The sequence below is a fragment of the Natrix helvetica genome, assembly GCF_964273705.1.
Source record: "Natrix helvetica genome assembly, chromosome: 2".
Classification (NCBI taxonomy): domain Eukaryota; kingdom Metazoa; phylum Chordata; class Lepidosauria; order Squamata; family Natricidae; genus Natrix; species Natrix helvetica.
Window position 1 is genome coordinate 151,395,009 of NC_138552.1, and position 17,453 is coordinate 151,412,461.

The 17,453-nt window shown below is 37.8% G+C and overlaps 1 protein-coding gene across 1 annotated transcript; it reads left to right on the forward strand.

Annotated features, from left to right (window-relative positions):
- The first annotated feature begins 1,625 nt into the window (after positions 1 to 1,625).
- YWHAQ (tyrosine 3-monooxygenase/tryptophan 5-monooxygenase activation protein theta) lies at positions 1,626 to 14,864 on the forward strand. Its single transcript, XM_081945045.1, has 6 exons — positions 1,626 to 1,840; positions 3,312 to 3,686; positions 12,329 to 12,452; positions 12,618 to 12,781; positions 13,368 to 13,463; positions 13,847 to 14,864. The coding sequence occupies exons 2-6, from the start codon at positions 3,393 to 3,395 to the stop codon at positions 13,904 to 13,906; spliced, it is 738 nt and encodes a 245-aa protein (XP_081801171.1). The 5' UTR covers positions 1,626 to 1,840; positions 3,312 to 3,392; the 3' UTR covers positions 13,907 to 14,864.
- Positions 14,865 to 17,453: the final 2,589 nt, after the last annotated feature.

Consider the following 17,453-nt stretch of genomic DNA (forward strand, 5'->3'; position numbering starts at 1 on the left):
AAAGGACAAGCAGAGTCTCTAGGCTGATTTATTGCTAATATTTATAAAACTTAGTATCAGAATTAATCTTTAATACCTCTAGTTGAAAATAAATCAGCTGTGAGATGAACATCCAACAATACCTCTTCCATACCATTTATAATGCATGTTAGACAAAGGGCAACCAATTGAAGAATTTCTTGCAGGTACAGTATTTTAAGGAGAGTCACATTGTGAAATTGGGGGAAGAAGCTATCAAACATTTGGATTCAGAAATTGCTTTAACAATACTCCAACTTTTATTAGTGGTACAAGAGCTACTTTTGCTACAGAACTGAGAAATGTAGAAAGTGGAAAGCAGGAATACTTACCTTTCTTTGAAGACTGCCTAAAGATGTTGAATACAGATATAAATTGAATTCCCCAGCTCCCTCTATTTTAACTTTCCTCAGCTGACTTGGCTGAAATTGCTTGTTTTAAATATATAAACAAATAAAATAACTAAATAAAATGACATGATTTTTGTTAAAATATTTTATTTTTACCATTTGTTGGCAAATAATAGGAAATTCACATCTAATCTACCAATCTAATTAATTAGATTTAAAAATCTAATTAAATCTAAATTAATTCTAATGATTGTTCTTTTGGGACATCTTAAGAAAGATATTCTCCAAGCATCCACTAAAGGTGATCTGCAGCTGGTTCCATTGTTAATGATTTAATAAGGAAAAGTCTAATTAGTTGATGCTAATCATTTCAATTTAAATGAAAATTATTCCGAAAAAAATCTGATTAAATCATGATTTTATATTCCATTATAAGTATAATCTTTATTGTCATTGTACTTAAATACAGCGAAATTGGTTATCTGTAAAAGTGTAATTCTACAGTTGAAATGCCCACCAGTAGGATGAATGAAATAACCCCAGGGCACTTTTACTTTAAAACGGTTAAAGAATGTGCTGACTAGCTAATAAGTAACTATTTAAACCATTCAACCGACTTTTCCCGAATCGTTATTTCAATCGAATCCATCCTGATTGGCCATAACAATAGAGCAAGATCCAGCCATCATAAAAACTCGCTGTACAAAGCATGAAAGTGAGATAACTTTCCTGCGTCAGTCATCGGTGCTCTAGTCACTTCCCCCCTGCAGCGCTCTATATAAGCCTGCAACTCGAATTCCTTTCTCTTGGCTCGCTTGGGAGGAGCCCATCAACTCCCAACCGATCTCTCTGCGTCCGCCTGCTCTACAGAAACGCCGAGCGGTCGTGTCGCGCCTCGCAGACACCGCAGCGGCACGAGACCGACCCCACTCGCTCTCTTCCGCACCGTCTCGTTGCATCGCCCGGCCCACCCTTCCAATAGGGCTGGAGAAGCGAACGTGTGAGAGAGAAAAAAAGATGGGCGGGGCAAAAAAGAGACGGGGGGGCTGTAGCAGCATTTCCATGGCGACGATGACGTCACCTCACCCTGGATCTAATTGGAGGAAACCCCGTGCCTTAGCTGCGGCGGCCCACAGACCAACCGAACTTGTGCCCTGATTCTGTCCGCCTTCGCGGCGGCGCCCAGAAGCCGGATTGGTCGCGTGAACGCGGGAGGCGGAGTCAGGGCCCCGGGAGTGCTTCTTGATAGGTGCAGCCGCACGAGCGCGGGCCTAGCAGTGAAGAGGCTCACTTTGTGCCAACGCCCTTTAGCAACGCTGCTTCTTTCGCTGAAAACGGAGCTGCTTTTTTCCTCTTCTCTTCCCTCTCTTCCTCTTCCTTCCCCGCCTCGCCAGCGTAGTCCCGGAGCGTAGCGAGCGCAGCCCACCCAAGCAGGGCGCCAGCCGGCCGGCCTAGCGCTTCAGCGGAGCCCGGTGAGAGCGAGGGGTGGGGGGGGCTCGGCCCGGGGAAGAGCGGGGACGTCCTCGCCTCGGGCGTCTTTCCTCCTTCGCGAATCTCTGCCGCGTCGTCCATTTTGTGGAGGCGGCGCGGGACTGGGAGTCCCCTGCCGGGGAGGGCAGACCAGGCAACCAGGCGCAGGGAGAGAGAGAGGGAGACGGGGAGGCGCCGCCATTTCGTACCGGCCCTGCAGCCGCCTTGGCGTTTTTCCGTGGGACGGCGGGAGAGGAAAGGCAGGGCCCGGGGGATGGGAGGTGACGAGACGGCGCCCTTTTGCCTCACCGCCTCCGTCTCGGGCTTGGCTCTTTCTGCGGGGACAAAGGCCCTTCCGCTGCTGCCTTCTTGGGGAGGAGCCGAGGGAAAAGGAGGCTCCGCTGCGGATTCCTTTTCTTCCCTTCCTTCTTTCCCACCACGTTTTTCCTTCCTGCCTTAAGGTCCTACGGTTTCCGTCGCGGGCTTTCTACGGGTCTTCCCGTTGAGCTTTCGAGGCCGGGCAAGGAACCTTTTGTGCCCTTGGCTCCCCCCCCCCCCCCCCCCGTTCTTCTCCGAGCTATTCGGTGTCCCGGCATTCGCCAAGCTGGCGCCCTCCGGGACTCTTGGTTTTTTTTTTTATGGCTGCTTCACCTCGCGGGCGGCAGCACCTACCGCTGGGTGGCGGGGGTTGGATGAGTATTTGTAGCCTTGAAAAGATCATTTGGAGGAGGGTGCCAGTCCGTGAACGGTTCCCTAATCTCTCCTCTGCTCTAGAGCCCGAACCGCCCCGTTCCTCGTTCATTCCTCGATTTAGATCGTCGTCCGGGCGATCCTGCTGCTCCCTCCCTGGCAGGTTCTGTGGCAAGAGTCCGTAATCGCGCTTATTCGGGTTTCTCTCTGGACATTTTCCCATAAAATGACACTTCAAAGGCTTATTTCGGAATGGGGGGGGGGGGAGAGAAGAAACCTTGTGGGGAAGAATTTCCAGGTAGTTGAATGTGTCACTTGGTGTTCAAACTAAGGAGTCTTTTATTTCTGACTGCCATTTCTGGTGTCTCGTTCACATGACCCTCATTATTTTGGGAATAGGGGGAGCAAACAATCAGGTTTTTTTTTTTTGCTTTTGTCTGTTATTTTCTGGTAAGACAAAAGGCTTTTTTTCTTGCTAGATTGGGTGGTTTACAAGATGGAAATTTAAGTGGTTTATTTCCTACTTAGTCTCATTAAACCCATTGCCTTTTCTATTGGTCTGACTTCCTAAATTCTAAATCCTTGATAAATGTATCTTGTCTTTTTATATACATGGTGAGCATATGCGCCAATGACAAATTCCTTGTGCGTCCAATCACACTTGGCCAATAAAGAATTCTATTCTAAATCCATGTTGGGTATATTGTACTTAACATTAGGGGGTTTTTCTTAGAAACCCCCCCCCCCCCCCACAGACTTAAGAGTGTTTCTTTGATGTTTCAGGTTTTGAGCAACTGTACTTCGATACAGGTCATCTTTCCTCCTAAATCAGTTGCCTTACTGCTCAGACCACTGCAGTCTAACATGGAAAAGACCGAGATGATCCAGAAAGCCAAGTTGGCTGAGCAGGCAGAGCGCTATGATGATATGGCAACCTGCATGAAGGCAGTGACAGAGCAAGGTGCTGAATTATCCAATGAAGAACGCAACCTTCTCTCTGTAGCCTATAAGAATGTTGTTGGGGGGCGGCGCTCTGCTTGGCGGGTGATCTCCAGCATTGAACAGAAAACGGATGGCAATGATAAGAAAATGCAACTTGTCAAGGATTATCGAGAGAAAGTAGAATCTGAGCTTAAGTCCATCTGTACAACTGTTTTGGTGAGTTGGCTATGGTCATTTTAGTTTCAAATTTTATATGATTAAATTTTAATTAGATTAGAGGCTGATGTCTAGTGGAAGAATGAATTGCATTTCTCTGAGATACTAATAAAAATTGTAGCATAAGTCTAAGAATTTGATGACCAAAGTACTGTTAAATACAGAACCAGGTTTTCACTGAGGAGTCTTTCGATTCTGAAAAGTTACTGTAGGAAAAACATTGATTAAATTATACTTAAGTAATCCTATTCACAATTAAGATCCTGCTAATATGTAGCAGAATAAAGAAAGGGGTTTCTTTTGATATATTTGAAAATGAACCAGCTGTTTTATTCTTGCATTTCTTATATCTAGAATTGAGTGATTATGGAAACAATGCTAAGCATAGTAGAAAGAAGTGATAAAAAAGATGTATACTTTCTCAAACTGGCCAAAATAACTTGATATTCTGTAGCTAGTGTATTTGTGACTAACTAAGCACTTCGATAAATTGTAATAGAAATGAATCAGATAAATCACTTTAAAATATTTAAATAGTGTATAAGTTTTAACCTGCTTGTATGGCAATTAACTAGAGCCAGTTTGGTGTAGTGGATTAAAGCGCTAGGTTAAAAACCAGAATATTTTGTTGTAGTCTAGTCTTAGGCATGGAAGCCGCCTGGGTGACTTTGGACTAGTCACTTTTTCTCAGCCCTAGGAAAGTGGTAATGGCAAACCACTTACAAAAATATTGCCAAGAAGATTACATGGACCTGTCAGGACAGTTAACAGACTGACTTGGAGGCACACCCACACAGAAAGTAGTAAGTGCTTTGGTTAAGCCTGGGCGAACTGAATATTTTTGAGAGACGAACAGTTTTACCTAAACTTCCCATAATTTGGGTGTGATTTGTTCTTGAAATTCTATTAAATCTATTGTGTTTGTGCTACCTTTTAATTGTGTTCCTACCTCAATATGATAAAAAAAAAATTGTACCACTAGTTTTCAGTGACAATGTCAAAGGGTTCTTGGAAGTTGATATTCTTTGTCCAAAACATAAGGGCTAACCTATATTTTTGGTGCTTCAGATGGAAAATACCTTGCATTTTATGTTTATTGAAATTTTCAGTTGAATATGTTTACAATTAAGACAATTTCTATTCATTTTTATTTTATTGAAATGTAAGTTCCATTAAAGTATCTAATTTCTAACTTGGTGGTCTGATTGATAGAATTCAATCACTAAACACAAATGCTTTTCTCTTTAAATGTGCAAAAATGCTTCTGTGATCCTGTTCAGCATATATTGTTTGTAATTTTGTGGCAGCAACAAAAATGCATGCTGTTGACATTTGCCCCAAAATGACTCCCCCCCCCAAAAAAAACAGCATTTCACACCATGTAGGAGAACATTTCAGAAATAAGTTTATTTTAAAAATAGTTTGATTATGGTATTTAATCTGCTTTAGAAGGAAAATGAAAAGTTCACAGGGAAAGTTCTTGCTCCTGGGTGTATCTGTTGAAGCTTTCTGAATCCTAGCCAATCCTTAGTCATCTCTGTTATGTGCCATTAACTTATTTAACACAAGCAAGTTTCTATTTTTTCCCCAGCTTGAAATAACTAGCTTATCTGACATTTTTAATGATTAGATCATTTTTAGGAATATAAAAGTCTGACACAAATGTTTTGCCACTGTTTTCTTTTTGGATACTTTTAAAATTCCCATTATGTAGTATATATATAATGGGAATTTTAAATCCTGAAATTTCCTGATGGTCTTCCATTCAAATTCTATCCAATTGATTCTACTTACCGTGTTAAATCAGTCAGGATCAGCTAAGTACTACTTAGCTGGATTTGTATAAACTGCTTAGGAAGTCTAAACCTTAGAAAAGAAGTCATTCATACTAATGTACTTAGTCTATCTTTGTCTAATGACAGATTACAATTATAGTTAGCAACACATTTTGTACAAGTCATATAGGATTGTTCAGGTTTGTAGAACATATCAAGTAGTATAAATTCAGTTCAATATAATCTGTTTTAAATGTTCATGTATTTAAACAACATTAATGAATCTTACGGTGATGGAATGGAATGAAATAGAATAGAGTAGAATTGAATTCTTTATTGGCCAAGAGGAAATGGACACATAAGGACTTTGTCTATAAATTTGTCTACAAATTTAATTTGTAAAACCATTCCAAAAAAGAAACTGTAGCTTATAACCATTATGGATAACTCTGCTTATCATGCTCAGCTCCAATAAATATTTAGTTTTGAGATACAATACTCATAGGAATGCTTTGTTCTTTGATATCATAATGAATTTTGGTTGAAACAACCTAGTTCTAGTGATGGCGAGGTGGCCCGCAGAGCCTCTCTGTTGGTGGGCGTGCCATCGGCAACTGCTTTTCTGAATCCTGGCACACGCATGTGCACCAGCCAGCTGGTCTTCGGGTTTCCAACACTCCAGTGCACACCTTCTGCATACAAAGCATGTACTAGTTTGGGCACTCATGCCAAAAAGGTTTGCCATCACTGACCTAGTTACTTAATGTAGAACACAGTAGTAGGACATATGAGTTAAATTTTTGAAGAATAATTCCCATGTTAGTACTATGGTATTGCTAGACATTTGCTCAAATTTTGTATTGCAAAAGAATGCTAAAACATAGATGTTTAGGTTTAAAGATTTGATAAGATCCAGGCTGACTAGAAGGAATATTTTACAGCAAGCTTTGCAGGTGATTTATAAAACAATCAAATCTTTTAAAGCTGTTCTGGGGAGGTAGGAGTGCAGGACAGTATTTGCTTATCTACCTTCCTCCCAGTCTTTCATATTATTTCTTGTATTCTGAGATTTCTGTGATGATTTTCAGGACTTAAATAATAGATCATATAATACTGTCTTTGTCCAACATTGTTTCAGATAAATTTAATTTCGATCTACATCTGAGGAATAGTTTTTATTTCTGGTGCTTGCAGAATAATTACCACATTTCTAGTTTCTCTCAACCTGGTAAATAAATTTAACCAGTTCAATTTAAAAAAAAATAACTTCACAAAATCTTGGAACTTGAAATATAGCAGTACCATATATTTTATAAACTGAAACTTACTTTGGCCTTTGTATAATGTCCAAGGCACTGAAATTCAAGAGTTGGTGAGGCTAGATAAAAAACTAAATTCAATTTAATTGAAATTAAGTTGAATACAGACTATTATTTCCTATGTATTTTATTCCTTTTTTCTGTACATTCAAATTTACAATTTATAGGCTAATGTTTGGAGGCACTCTGGGACTGTATCCCAGATTTCCATAGATACATGTAACAGACAAGACATAATAGAAGCAGATAGAAACAAAGTTTCTATAGTATATTATGCCCTGGCAAGTTATATTTAGATCACTCCTGTACCCATCCAGAACACTATTAATTTTTTTTTTCCTATTCTGGGTAATGTACTTGAGAATCGCATGAACCAATCCTGATGCTCAGAGTGGTGAATTCTGGGGAATACATGGAACATTCTGGGAGAAAAACAGAATATTCTTTTTCCTGACTAGCACATTTACCAGTAGATTGTCTCTGCTACTTTTTGTGTATGTAAGTGATATATAACCTTGGATAGATCTCTCTAAAAAGTTAAGTTGAATTACGTAGCAAGACATTTTGTTGTAATGAATATACTTTTATCTCAAATCTTCTCTGTTTTTGAATATGCTAACTGGGTCTCATGGGAGTTAATGTTCAAAGCAGCTGGAAACACTAAATTGCCTGTCTGCTCTATAAGATTTGAGCCATATAGGCCAATGTGTTTTTTTTCTTACTAGCATTTTTGAAATTGTTTTCATTTCCTAGAATTATTTTATTATGACTTCTGAGCAGCCAATGTACCTATTATCCCCAAACAAAGCAATAAGAATAGACAAAACAAAACAAGTATCATAAAAAGATTGTTGTTATTATTGCTGAATCATTGAGTACTTAATCCCTTGAGTGGAGGGGGAGATATTCTTTTATTAACATTTGTATGAAGTATTGGGAGGCAAAAATGTTTCCCTCTCCAAAAGCAACAACCTTGATTATCCAGTGATATTTCCCATACAAATCTAATTGTGAAAATTAGATTTGAGTATGGGAAGGTTTTTGGTTTTATTTGGTTTTTTTTCTAAAAGCATCAAAATTGCTTTTTAGATTCAGAAACACAGTGCTAACATGGTTACATCCCCCCCAAAGTATTATCAATATCAGAATTTATAATTTAGTCATTGCATGATTTGAAACTAATCTGTATATTTCCTCTTTGCATTATCTGCCCATACACTTACATTACTTAAATGTATTCATACAGTTGAAAGTAATGTAGAACATTGTGTATGGACATTTTGACATTTAAAGTAGTGGCATTAGCTCTAATTTGATGAGTGATTTGTCTTAGCAATAATATTTCAGGCTTCAACTTGAAATAAATTAGCGTGCATTAAAGATTCTGCAAAATAACGATATGAATTAATTGAATCTCCATTTCTTGCTTTCTTGGAATATATCAGTGAGACTTTCTTATGGGGAGCCTGGCCTTACAAATATGTTTTATTTGTAAAAAAAATGACAATGTGTGATCTATGCCATTTGAAATTTAGGGTCCAATTATGTAGCAGTTTGAAGTTAGAAGGGGCTACACAAGCATTTTATTTGTTCTCCCTTGATTAATAAAATAAAATATGATGTAAATGGTACATAATGCAGTATTGGTTAGTACAAAATTTGAATGCTGAATAGTTTGTTCTAGATGAAGATACACAGCAATCCAAATATTGTATCAATGTCTTCCTGAATCTGTTTACCTGGAAGGAAGTCTTGCTGCAATATTCTTTATTTCAAAGGAGTAAATTTGAAAGTAAACTGCACAATTGAATTGTTAGAGTACTTATTGTTTGTTTAATTTGATTCATCTGTCTTTGAGAGTTTTCTGAAGAAAATTATTGAGATCTTGGGTCAGATTTTTAAGCAATTAACAAGGGATGATGCTAATAATCTGGTTTATAGTAGGTATGTAGAATTACAATATGTGTCAAAGTTCAAAGCCTTTATTGTCATTGTCCATCATGTATACAACGAAATTGGTTTAGCTCTACTGGTGTAGTCTATACAAGAATACAAGGCAACATGAAAAATATAAAGAATAATTCTTATACAAGTAGTTAGAGGAAAAAAAACTAGTCATACATCTCCATATGTATGTCATATTCTGTGCAACATGTATATTACTCTGGTGTATGATTTTATATCCTTGTATATACATATTACACACTACACTGGCATCAGTGAAATTCATAGTAATCTGTTTGTGGTGCTATATTGTGTTTAGAAGTCTGACAACCCATGGGTAGAAGCTTTTTTTCTTTTTCTTTTTTTATTGTATTTATATGTCGCCCTTCTCCCAAAGGACTCAGGGCGGCATACAGCATTAAAAAACACATATTACAAAACTTAAAAGAAAATTGGAAACAATCCAAGAAACAAACCGAATTAATATAACACTAACATTTAAAAATTAGATAAAATTAACAGGACAGGCCGGCTTGCTGGAAAAGCCAACTTTAGGGCACGTCGGAAGGACCGGAGGTCGGGGATTGTGCGACCTTCAAGGGCAGCCCCATGTAGAGAGCGTTGCAGTAGTCCAGGCGAGAAAGGACAAGGGCATGAGTGACTGTGCATAGAGCATCCCGATCCAGGAAGGGGCACAACTGACATACCAGGCAAACCTGGTAAAAGGCCCGCCTGGTCACGGCCGTCAGGTGTTCTTCTAAACTAAGCTGCGTGTCCAGGAGGACTCCCAGATTGCGGGCCCTCTCTGTTTTTAATACGTGTAGTAAGTACATACCGAAAATTAAACAGCATAAAAACTTATATAAAAATAATAATCATTCATCTGTATGAATACAACCACATACTGTTCATGAATTTACAAAAAAGGTTGCAATTTCCCATATTTCATAATAGTGTAATGAAATTTGATGCTTAGAGATTATATCACTAGCTCCTGAGCGTGACTTGGGAAGAATAGATTTCACTTTTTTTCTTCAAAGTATTTTACTTACCTAAAAGACTTAATGACAAGTCATAGTCCAAGAGATTTAATTCCTAATGGTGGCAGATCAAACCTGCAATGTTATTGAGATAAGACAAGCAGAATATATCGGTATTTTTAGACTTTACATTGTAAATAAGCAAAGGTGATCTTTCCAGTTCTATAACTGGTTATTTTTTCGTTTAAAAAATGAAGCATGTAGCTAGATTACAAGAGGGTATCAGGTTACTGGGAATAAGTTGCTGCTACAACTGTATGAATCACTGTTATAGAGATACTAAAAGGAAAATGGGAGATAATGCTTAAATATGTGTAAGGATCAAGACAAGATCCACAAATAGACATTCTGAAAGCTTCTAGATTTTCCCCACCCGAAAGAAAATCCAAGTCCCTGCCCCAGCACCCACAGGTCCATCACATAGCCCAATCAATGCACCGTCCTAACTGGAGATAACTCCCCACACACCCCTACAGGTGCAGGGCAGTGTGGCCTTGACTCTCTGAGAAAGGAATGTTATTTTGACTATATCTGTACCCATTCCATATAATCCCCCCTCCCATTTTCCCACAGCACGAAATGTGGCAGGCCTGAAGGTCCATGGCCTAATGTGGTTTCCAGGCCTGACAGCCAACCCCCTCCCCCCCATCCGATGATCAAATCCTGCAATGAGAGCAACATAGGGGGTTAACCAATATTATTTAACCACCTCTCCCCCCTCCACCACTTCATAGTTGAACATAGTGTTTCAGAATGCACAATGTTGGCAGAAATACTTCATTGTAAATCAGATTTGTATGAATTTTCAGTTCAAAATAATTTAATACAGGGAATGGTATAAGGCTTCCCAGATAGCTAAATTTAAGACTTTTAAACCAAATGTATGAAACTATAGAAATGTTCAAAGTAATCACTGAATGTTGAGAGAAATCATTACACAAAATGGAAGAGATCTGGAACATTACAAAATAAACTGGCTACTCTTCTGTACTTTCTTGCCTGGAAAGATCTGCACGTAGCTTTTGCATTGAACAGCATGATGCTTCTGCACTATTAAGAGAATGATTTAAGTCAAAATTAGAAAAGTGAAGATAAAAATTCTGATAGAAGTTTCATTTTACCAGCGGGGGAAAAAACTAGGTATTATATATCTTTTATCTCTTTTGTATATTCAGTTGGGAAAGGATTCTACAGCCTCCCATACTACATGAATTCAAGTTATCACACACAATCTATTGTTTTCAGGCTTGGAGAGTCTTACAGATTAGAACAGCATATAAACATGTACAGAATGATATTAATATAATGTTCAAATGACTTTGCAAACCATCATAAAGAACCACCTATTGCTGTTCAAGAATCTTTGTTGCAAAGTAGTTTTTTTATTGGGCAATCTGCTTCAGTTGACACAAAAATTTCATTTAAGATACAAAATTTTCATTTAAGATACAAAATTTTCATTTAACCTCAAACTCTAGACATAAATATATAAAGGGTAATTATCAAAAGATGATGCTTTTTTAAAAAAATGTTAGTTTTTTTATGACTCCTTTGTAAGCTTGAAGGTGAGTTTTCAGAATAGATTGGCTAAGAATACAAGTCATGTCACCATCGCAGGTAGTTCTTGACTTATGACCACAATTGAGCCCAAAACTTCATTTGTTAAGTGAGTTTGCCCCATTTTACGACTTTTCTTGCCACAGTTAAGTCAGTGACTGCAGTTGATAAGTTAGTAACGTGGTTGCTAAGTGAATCTGGCTTCCCTAGGACTTTGTTTTTCAGAAAGTCTCAAAAGGTGATCATATGACCTGGTTCATAAATATGAACCAATTGCCAAGCATGAAAATTAGTCATATGTCATATTTTTCAATGCCATTGTAACTTTGAACAGTCACTAAATGATCTGTTTTAAGTCGAGGACTATCCGTACCTACTTATTTAATTTCAGGATTTCATTTTTAGCTTATTTATAACTTGTATTGATTTTAAGGAAGCCCACCTTGTATTCGTTTTCATGTTCAAATCCCTGGCATTTCGATTTGCCTGTTGTTACCATTCTTGTCTTTTACCCTTGCAAATTAGGTCAACTATGTTCTGCTTGCTCTCTTCCTACCCAGAACTAGATGCTTTGGCCTGATCTACCCTTCTCTGTCCATTTAGAGAGGGAGGGAGAAAAAACGATGCTGGGAGAAATTTTGGAAAAATAACTCTGTTCCACCCACCTTTATAATCCTCACTCTAGCAATATTCTTCAGAAACTCTTATTTTTGTATTGTGAACACAGGGGACTCACTTCTTAATTAAATTAGAAAGCAAAGTAATGTATACATTACATAGTATTGCACAATTAGCAAGATAACCCTAGAACATTCCTTTAATTAAAGGCTTTTTGTTAACCAAAGTGCAACTGTACCCAGTTACAACATAGTACAGTAGTTTAAATGTTTTTAATGTGATATGTAATTGAATGTGGTACCCTTTTATGATGGTAAAATTTTATCTGAATCCAGGCAAGGTGATACATGACAAAATAGTCACTTTTGTGTTCATTTTTATTGTGATAGGAACTGCTGGACAAATACTTAATAGCTAATGCAACTAATCCAGAGAGCAAGGTCTTTTATCTGAAGATGAAAGGAGACTATTTCCGTTATCTTGCAGAAGTTGCAAGTGGAGACGACAGGAAACGTGAGTACTGTGTTCATTTAAATCTCTAGTTTTCAGTTAGAACAAATGTGTATGAAGCCATTATAAAAGGTAGAGGCATTATGTATATGCCCTCCTTCTGTGGATAATAGTAATCTTAGCTAATTTTTTAGGCCGCTTTCACTTATTGTTCCTTTTTCTTCACAGAAACAATAGAAAATTCACAGGCAGCTTATCAAGAAGCATTTGAAATCAGCAAGAAAGAGATGCAACCTACACATCCAATTCGTTTGGGTCTAGCGCTTAACTTTTCAGTGTTTTATTATGAGATCCTCAACAATCCAGAATTGGCCTGCACATTGGCCAAGACAGTAAGTTGTTTTGTGTGTGTGCATTTGTAGCCCTGGTCTGCTTATTTTCTTAAATGAGAATTGCATGTAGAGAACATAGTTCTTGTAAAATATAGTCTAGAGTGATGTATCTTTTCCCATGACTTGCTGTTACGTGCTAAAACAGAGACCCATTAACGGTGAAGTGTACAAAAGAGCACTTAATTATTCTTCAAAGTTTTTCACTTAGTGATTTCAGGATGCAGTTGCCACTATATAAGGTTGCATCTTTGCCTTCTTTGATCACAGTGAAACTTAATTGGAGGGAACAGTGTTTAGGACTGATTGATCTATTTTGCCTTGTTATCTAAAGTATGTATGATAAATCTTGTTCACTAGATGAAAACGTTGTGGCTAAGTATTCCCCCCCCCCTTTTTTTTTTTTTGCTTGAAAGCTTCATCAAACAGGTTTTGTATTAATAATTATTAGTTCCTAAATATTCAGAGCAGTTTTTCTTAAAGAAATAAGATACACATATGAAGAAAGCTTATTTAGCTTTCTAACTAAATGTTTATTTTGGAAGATCTTCTTGAAATGACTTAAGATTGGTTTTTGTGTCTCTTACAGGCTTTTGATGAAGCCATTGCTGAACTTGATACACTGAATGAAGACTCATACAAAGATAGCACACTCATCATGCAGTTGCTTAGAGACAACCTCACAGTAAGATATGCCTTTTAATTTTCTTAGAATAACTGTGTTTAAAATCTAAGTTTGCAATTCTTTATTGTGAATCTTTGGGAAATACCTTTAGGAATGATAGTTGCAAGCCAAGGCTGTTTGTTATAGGAATAAAAGTAGACATATCTTCTTGATATTGTCTTTCTAAGACTTTTCCTTGGCTAAACTTAAATAGAAATGTTCATATAAGACATATATTATACAAGTAATGTTAACAGTTTCACACGATGCAGGTAAAACTATTTAAAGGAGTATGAATTCATCATTTAAAAAGCCAGTTATCTTTGCCATTACTTATTTGACAGAATGGGTGTATATTTAAACTGAATGTGCTGTACTTCAGTCTGGTTGTTTTGTCTTTCTAGTTATGGACATCAGACAGCGCAGGAGAAGAATGTGATGCTGCGGAAGGTGCAGAAAATTAAGCTGCACCTGGAGTGTCATTCTCCTCCTTAAGAAATCTTTTTACACCTCTCATTCCTTATAGCTCCACTTGGATTTCCTACAGCAAAGAGAACCCATCCATATGTATGGAAATCAATTTATAGTCTTTTCACACTGCAGCTTTGGGAAAAATCCATTCCTTGATTTGTGTTTGTCTTGGCCTTCCTGGTGTGCGGTTACTGCTGTAGAAAAGTATTAATACTGGCTTAAATTTCATATAAACAAATAATTTCCAAACACTTAAGTAGCAGACTAAAGTTATTTGGTATTTTTTTAAAGAATCTGAACCCGGTCCTTCAAGCAATTGTTTTGGTATTACAGAAAAGACACACATGTTTGAGTAATGCAACTAAAGAGTTTTGTGCAGTACAATTCTTCACATTCCCTTATTATTCAGGGGTTACTTGGTTTGATTTTTACATGCTATTGTTAATTCCTTTCTGTAGGATATGGGAGTATTGGGCTACATAGAAAGCATAGTAGTGTGGCTTCCTACATATGTGTACAGCAGGAGCTATTGAGTGTTTAAATACAGGGACTCTTCTTACTCTTCAGTTGCTGCTGTCCAATTGCTATCCCCTCCCAATAAAATATCACACTCCTGCCTTTGTAGTTCTGGTATTCACTTGATTATGTCTTAGAAGCAGCATGTTACTGCCAGAAAACAGGGAGTGCCTTTTTGGCAGACTAAATTGCATGTCATTTCTTAACACTGGAATGGGGAAAGTGGTCACATTTCCAAGTATAAAACTTTTCCATGCAGATTTGTGCACATGTATGAAGGTGTCAAGTTTGTCCAGTGATTTGTTCTGTAGGTAGATGGACCACTATTGTGTGTTGCTAATCATTGATTGTAGTCCCAAAAAAGCCTTGTGAAAATGTTAATGCCCTATGTAACAAAATAACATTAAATAAAATTACATTTTATAAACCATAAAATGTTGCTTTGTAACATTTGCATGCAGCTTCTCTAAAAATACAATTGTTTATTTAACAAGCTGGACTGCTGAATTGAAAGTAAAAACAAATTATCTATACTATATTCTTTTCATAAACTCTGGGGACGAAATAATTCAACAGTCCCTAAATTCAATGATATCAACCTTTGTTAATCTCAATATTTTGAGAACGTTCTTAGGAATATTTGTTGTTTCCATTTTCCTGTTGTTTATTTCAAACATTTTTATAGCCATTCATCTTACAATCTGTTCTGAATGGCTCCCAAACAAAAGTTGAAAAAACATGCAAAACCACATTAAAACAAACCTGGCACCAAGTGAAGCTTATGATGTGCAGTCACCTAACATTACCTTAGCGCTTGGGGAAAGAAAAACCAGGCCTTCAAAGCTTTACGGAAAGCCTAGAGGGTAGAGGCCTGGCTTAACGTCAGTGGTGCAGAGTGTTCAGTAAGGCTGGGGCTACCATGGAAAAAGCATGCTTGGTAGCTCCCACCAGATAGCAATATATAAGGAAAGAAACCAGGAATATGCTGATCCTGTCAGGACAGTTAGATGCCTGCATATAACTTGGCCCCGTGCCTTACAGGGCTTGAAAGGTGAAGACCACCTTAAATTGCAAAGTGGAAGCTCGCACAACACAACAGAGGTCTTAAATGGGCAAATCAAGGGTTTTCCATTACTTGTGGGCTGCTGCCTTCTGGACCAGTTGACTTTCTGGACAGTCCAGTAGAATGCATTACAGTAATCCAAACAGGAAGAGACCAAGGCATGAGTGACCATGAGCAAGGCTCCCAGGTCCAGAGAAAGCTACAACTGGCACAGTAGACAAATCTGTGAAAGCCTCCCTCCCCCATGGATGCCACTTGCTCCTCGAGCAGGAGCTATAAGTCTATGAGAACTCCCAAATTACACATTGCATATCAGCTCAGACCTGGGGGAGAGGGGGGAGGGCTAGCTCATTCAGAGTTAAAGAACAGTATCACCTGCGTCTGTGTGTCCAAATCCCTTAGCCAGTCCACCTTGCCATGGATGGGTAGGTTCTTCCTCATCCAGACCTTTTACAGCCTTCAAGCATTCTGATAGCATGACCACAGCATCATTTGTTTGATTAGGCCAGGGGTGGAGATCAATCAGAACAATTCTCTTATTCAGGTAAAGCCAAAAGGACTTCAATTATGAGATTACAGTTGTAGGTGCTGACAAAAAGTATGTTAAGGAATCCTACTGTCACTAATACTATATGTAGCCTATCTCATAAGATTTTCAATCTCTTTAAAATTGAGTACTCTCCCCTTTTCTCCAAATTAAAAAAGCCACTTGAACTCTGGGGAGTATTTCATTGAACATTGCATTAGGTATAGCAAAATGATGGGTCATATTTAAGGGGCAAATATTGGTAGTGAAATACAATTTAAACTTTATGATACAAATTAGAAGTAGATCTATTTGCTTAGTTGCCTTTATAAATAGAAGTGGGGCACATAATTGGGTAGAAATACTGGTAGTTCTACAATGACTACAATTGAGCCCAAAATTTATGTTGCTAACTGAGAAATTTGTTAAGTGAGTTTTGCCTCCCTTTACAACCTTTCTTGCCACATTTGTTAAGTGAAATGGTGCAGTTGTTAAATCAGTAACACGGATGATAAGTGAATCTGGCTTCCCCATTGACTACTTGTCAGAAGCTTGCAAAAGATCACATGACCCCTGGATACTATAGCCATCGTAAATAAGAACCAGTTGTCAAGCATCTGGATTTAATTAAGTGACCATAGAGATGCTGCAATGGTTGTAAGTGTGAAAAATGATCGTAAATCACTTTTTTCAGTGCTGTTTATAATTGAATGGTCACTAAATGAACTGTTGTAAGTCAAGGATTAGCTGTACCGCAGTCCTTAAAATGCCACATTATTCCAAGCCAAATTATTCTGACATACTAAGAAATAATTTGAAGTCTGATTATTTTTTTCTAACCTCTGCTCTCCATTAAATTAATTTACACCAAAAATTCCTACAACAGATTTCTTTTGCAAAATGCTAGCCCAGGTTAGAGGTTTCATATCTGCTTCATGATTGCTATTTCCTGTATTCTGATACTTCAGTATTCTGGTAGGGAATAGGGACTGTATAGTCCTTGAACCGTTTCCTAAAATGCAATACTGATAGTGACTTGAGCCTTTAGACCTGCTGTTTTTGCTTGTAACTCCTTTGTAATTAGATTTGGAATGCTATACATTAATGATTGCCACTTTTATTCAACTACCTGCCATACATTCAGAAACACTACAAGTACATGGAATCAGCGTAGCACACAAGCCAACTATCGCCCTTCAAAACATCCTAAGCAAACCAAAAGACCTAGCAACCCCAGAAGAAAAAAATCAGGAATCATCTATAAGATACAGTGTAAGAATTGCAATCACCACCATATAGGACAAACAGGCAGAAGACTGGCAGAATGCATCCATGAACAACAACTATCAGTCAGAAGACATAATGAACATTCTTTAATTTCACAACATATAGACATTTATCCATAGTTTCAATTGGGAAAACGTGATAATTCTAG

Coding starts and splice junctions, on each gene's coding strand:
- YWHAQ (XM_081945045.1), top strand. CDS start 3,393: ATGGAAAAGACCGAGATGATCCAGAAAGCCAAGTTGGCTGAGCAGGCA. Junction 12,453..12,617: donor AAGTGGAGACGACAGGAAAC/GTGAGTACTGTG, acceptor TTTTCTTCACAG/AAACAATAGAAAATTCACAG. Junction 12,782..13,367: donor CCTGCACATTGGCCAAGACA/GTAAGTTGTTTT, acceptor TGTCTCTTACAG/GCTTTTGATGAAGCCATTGC.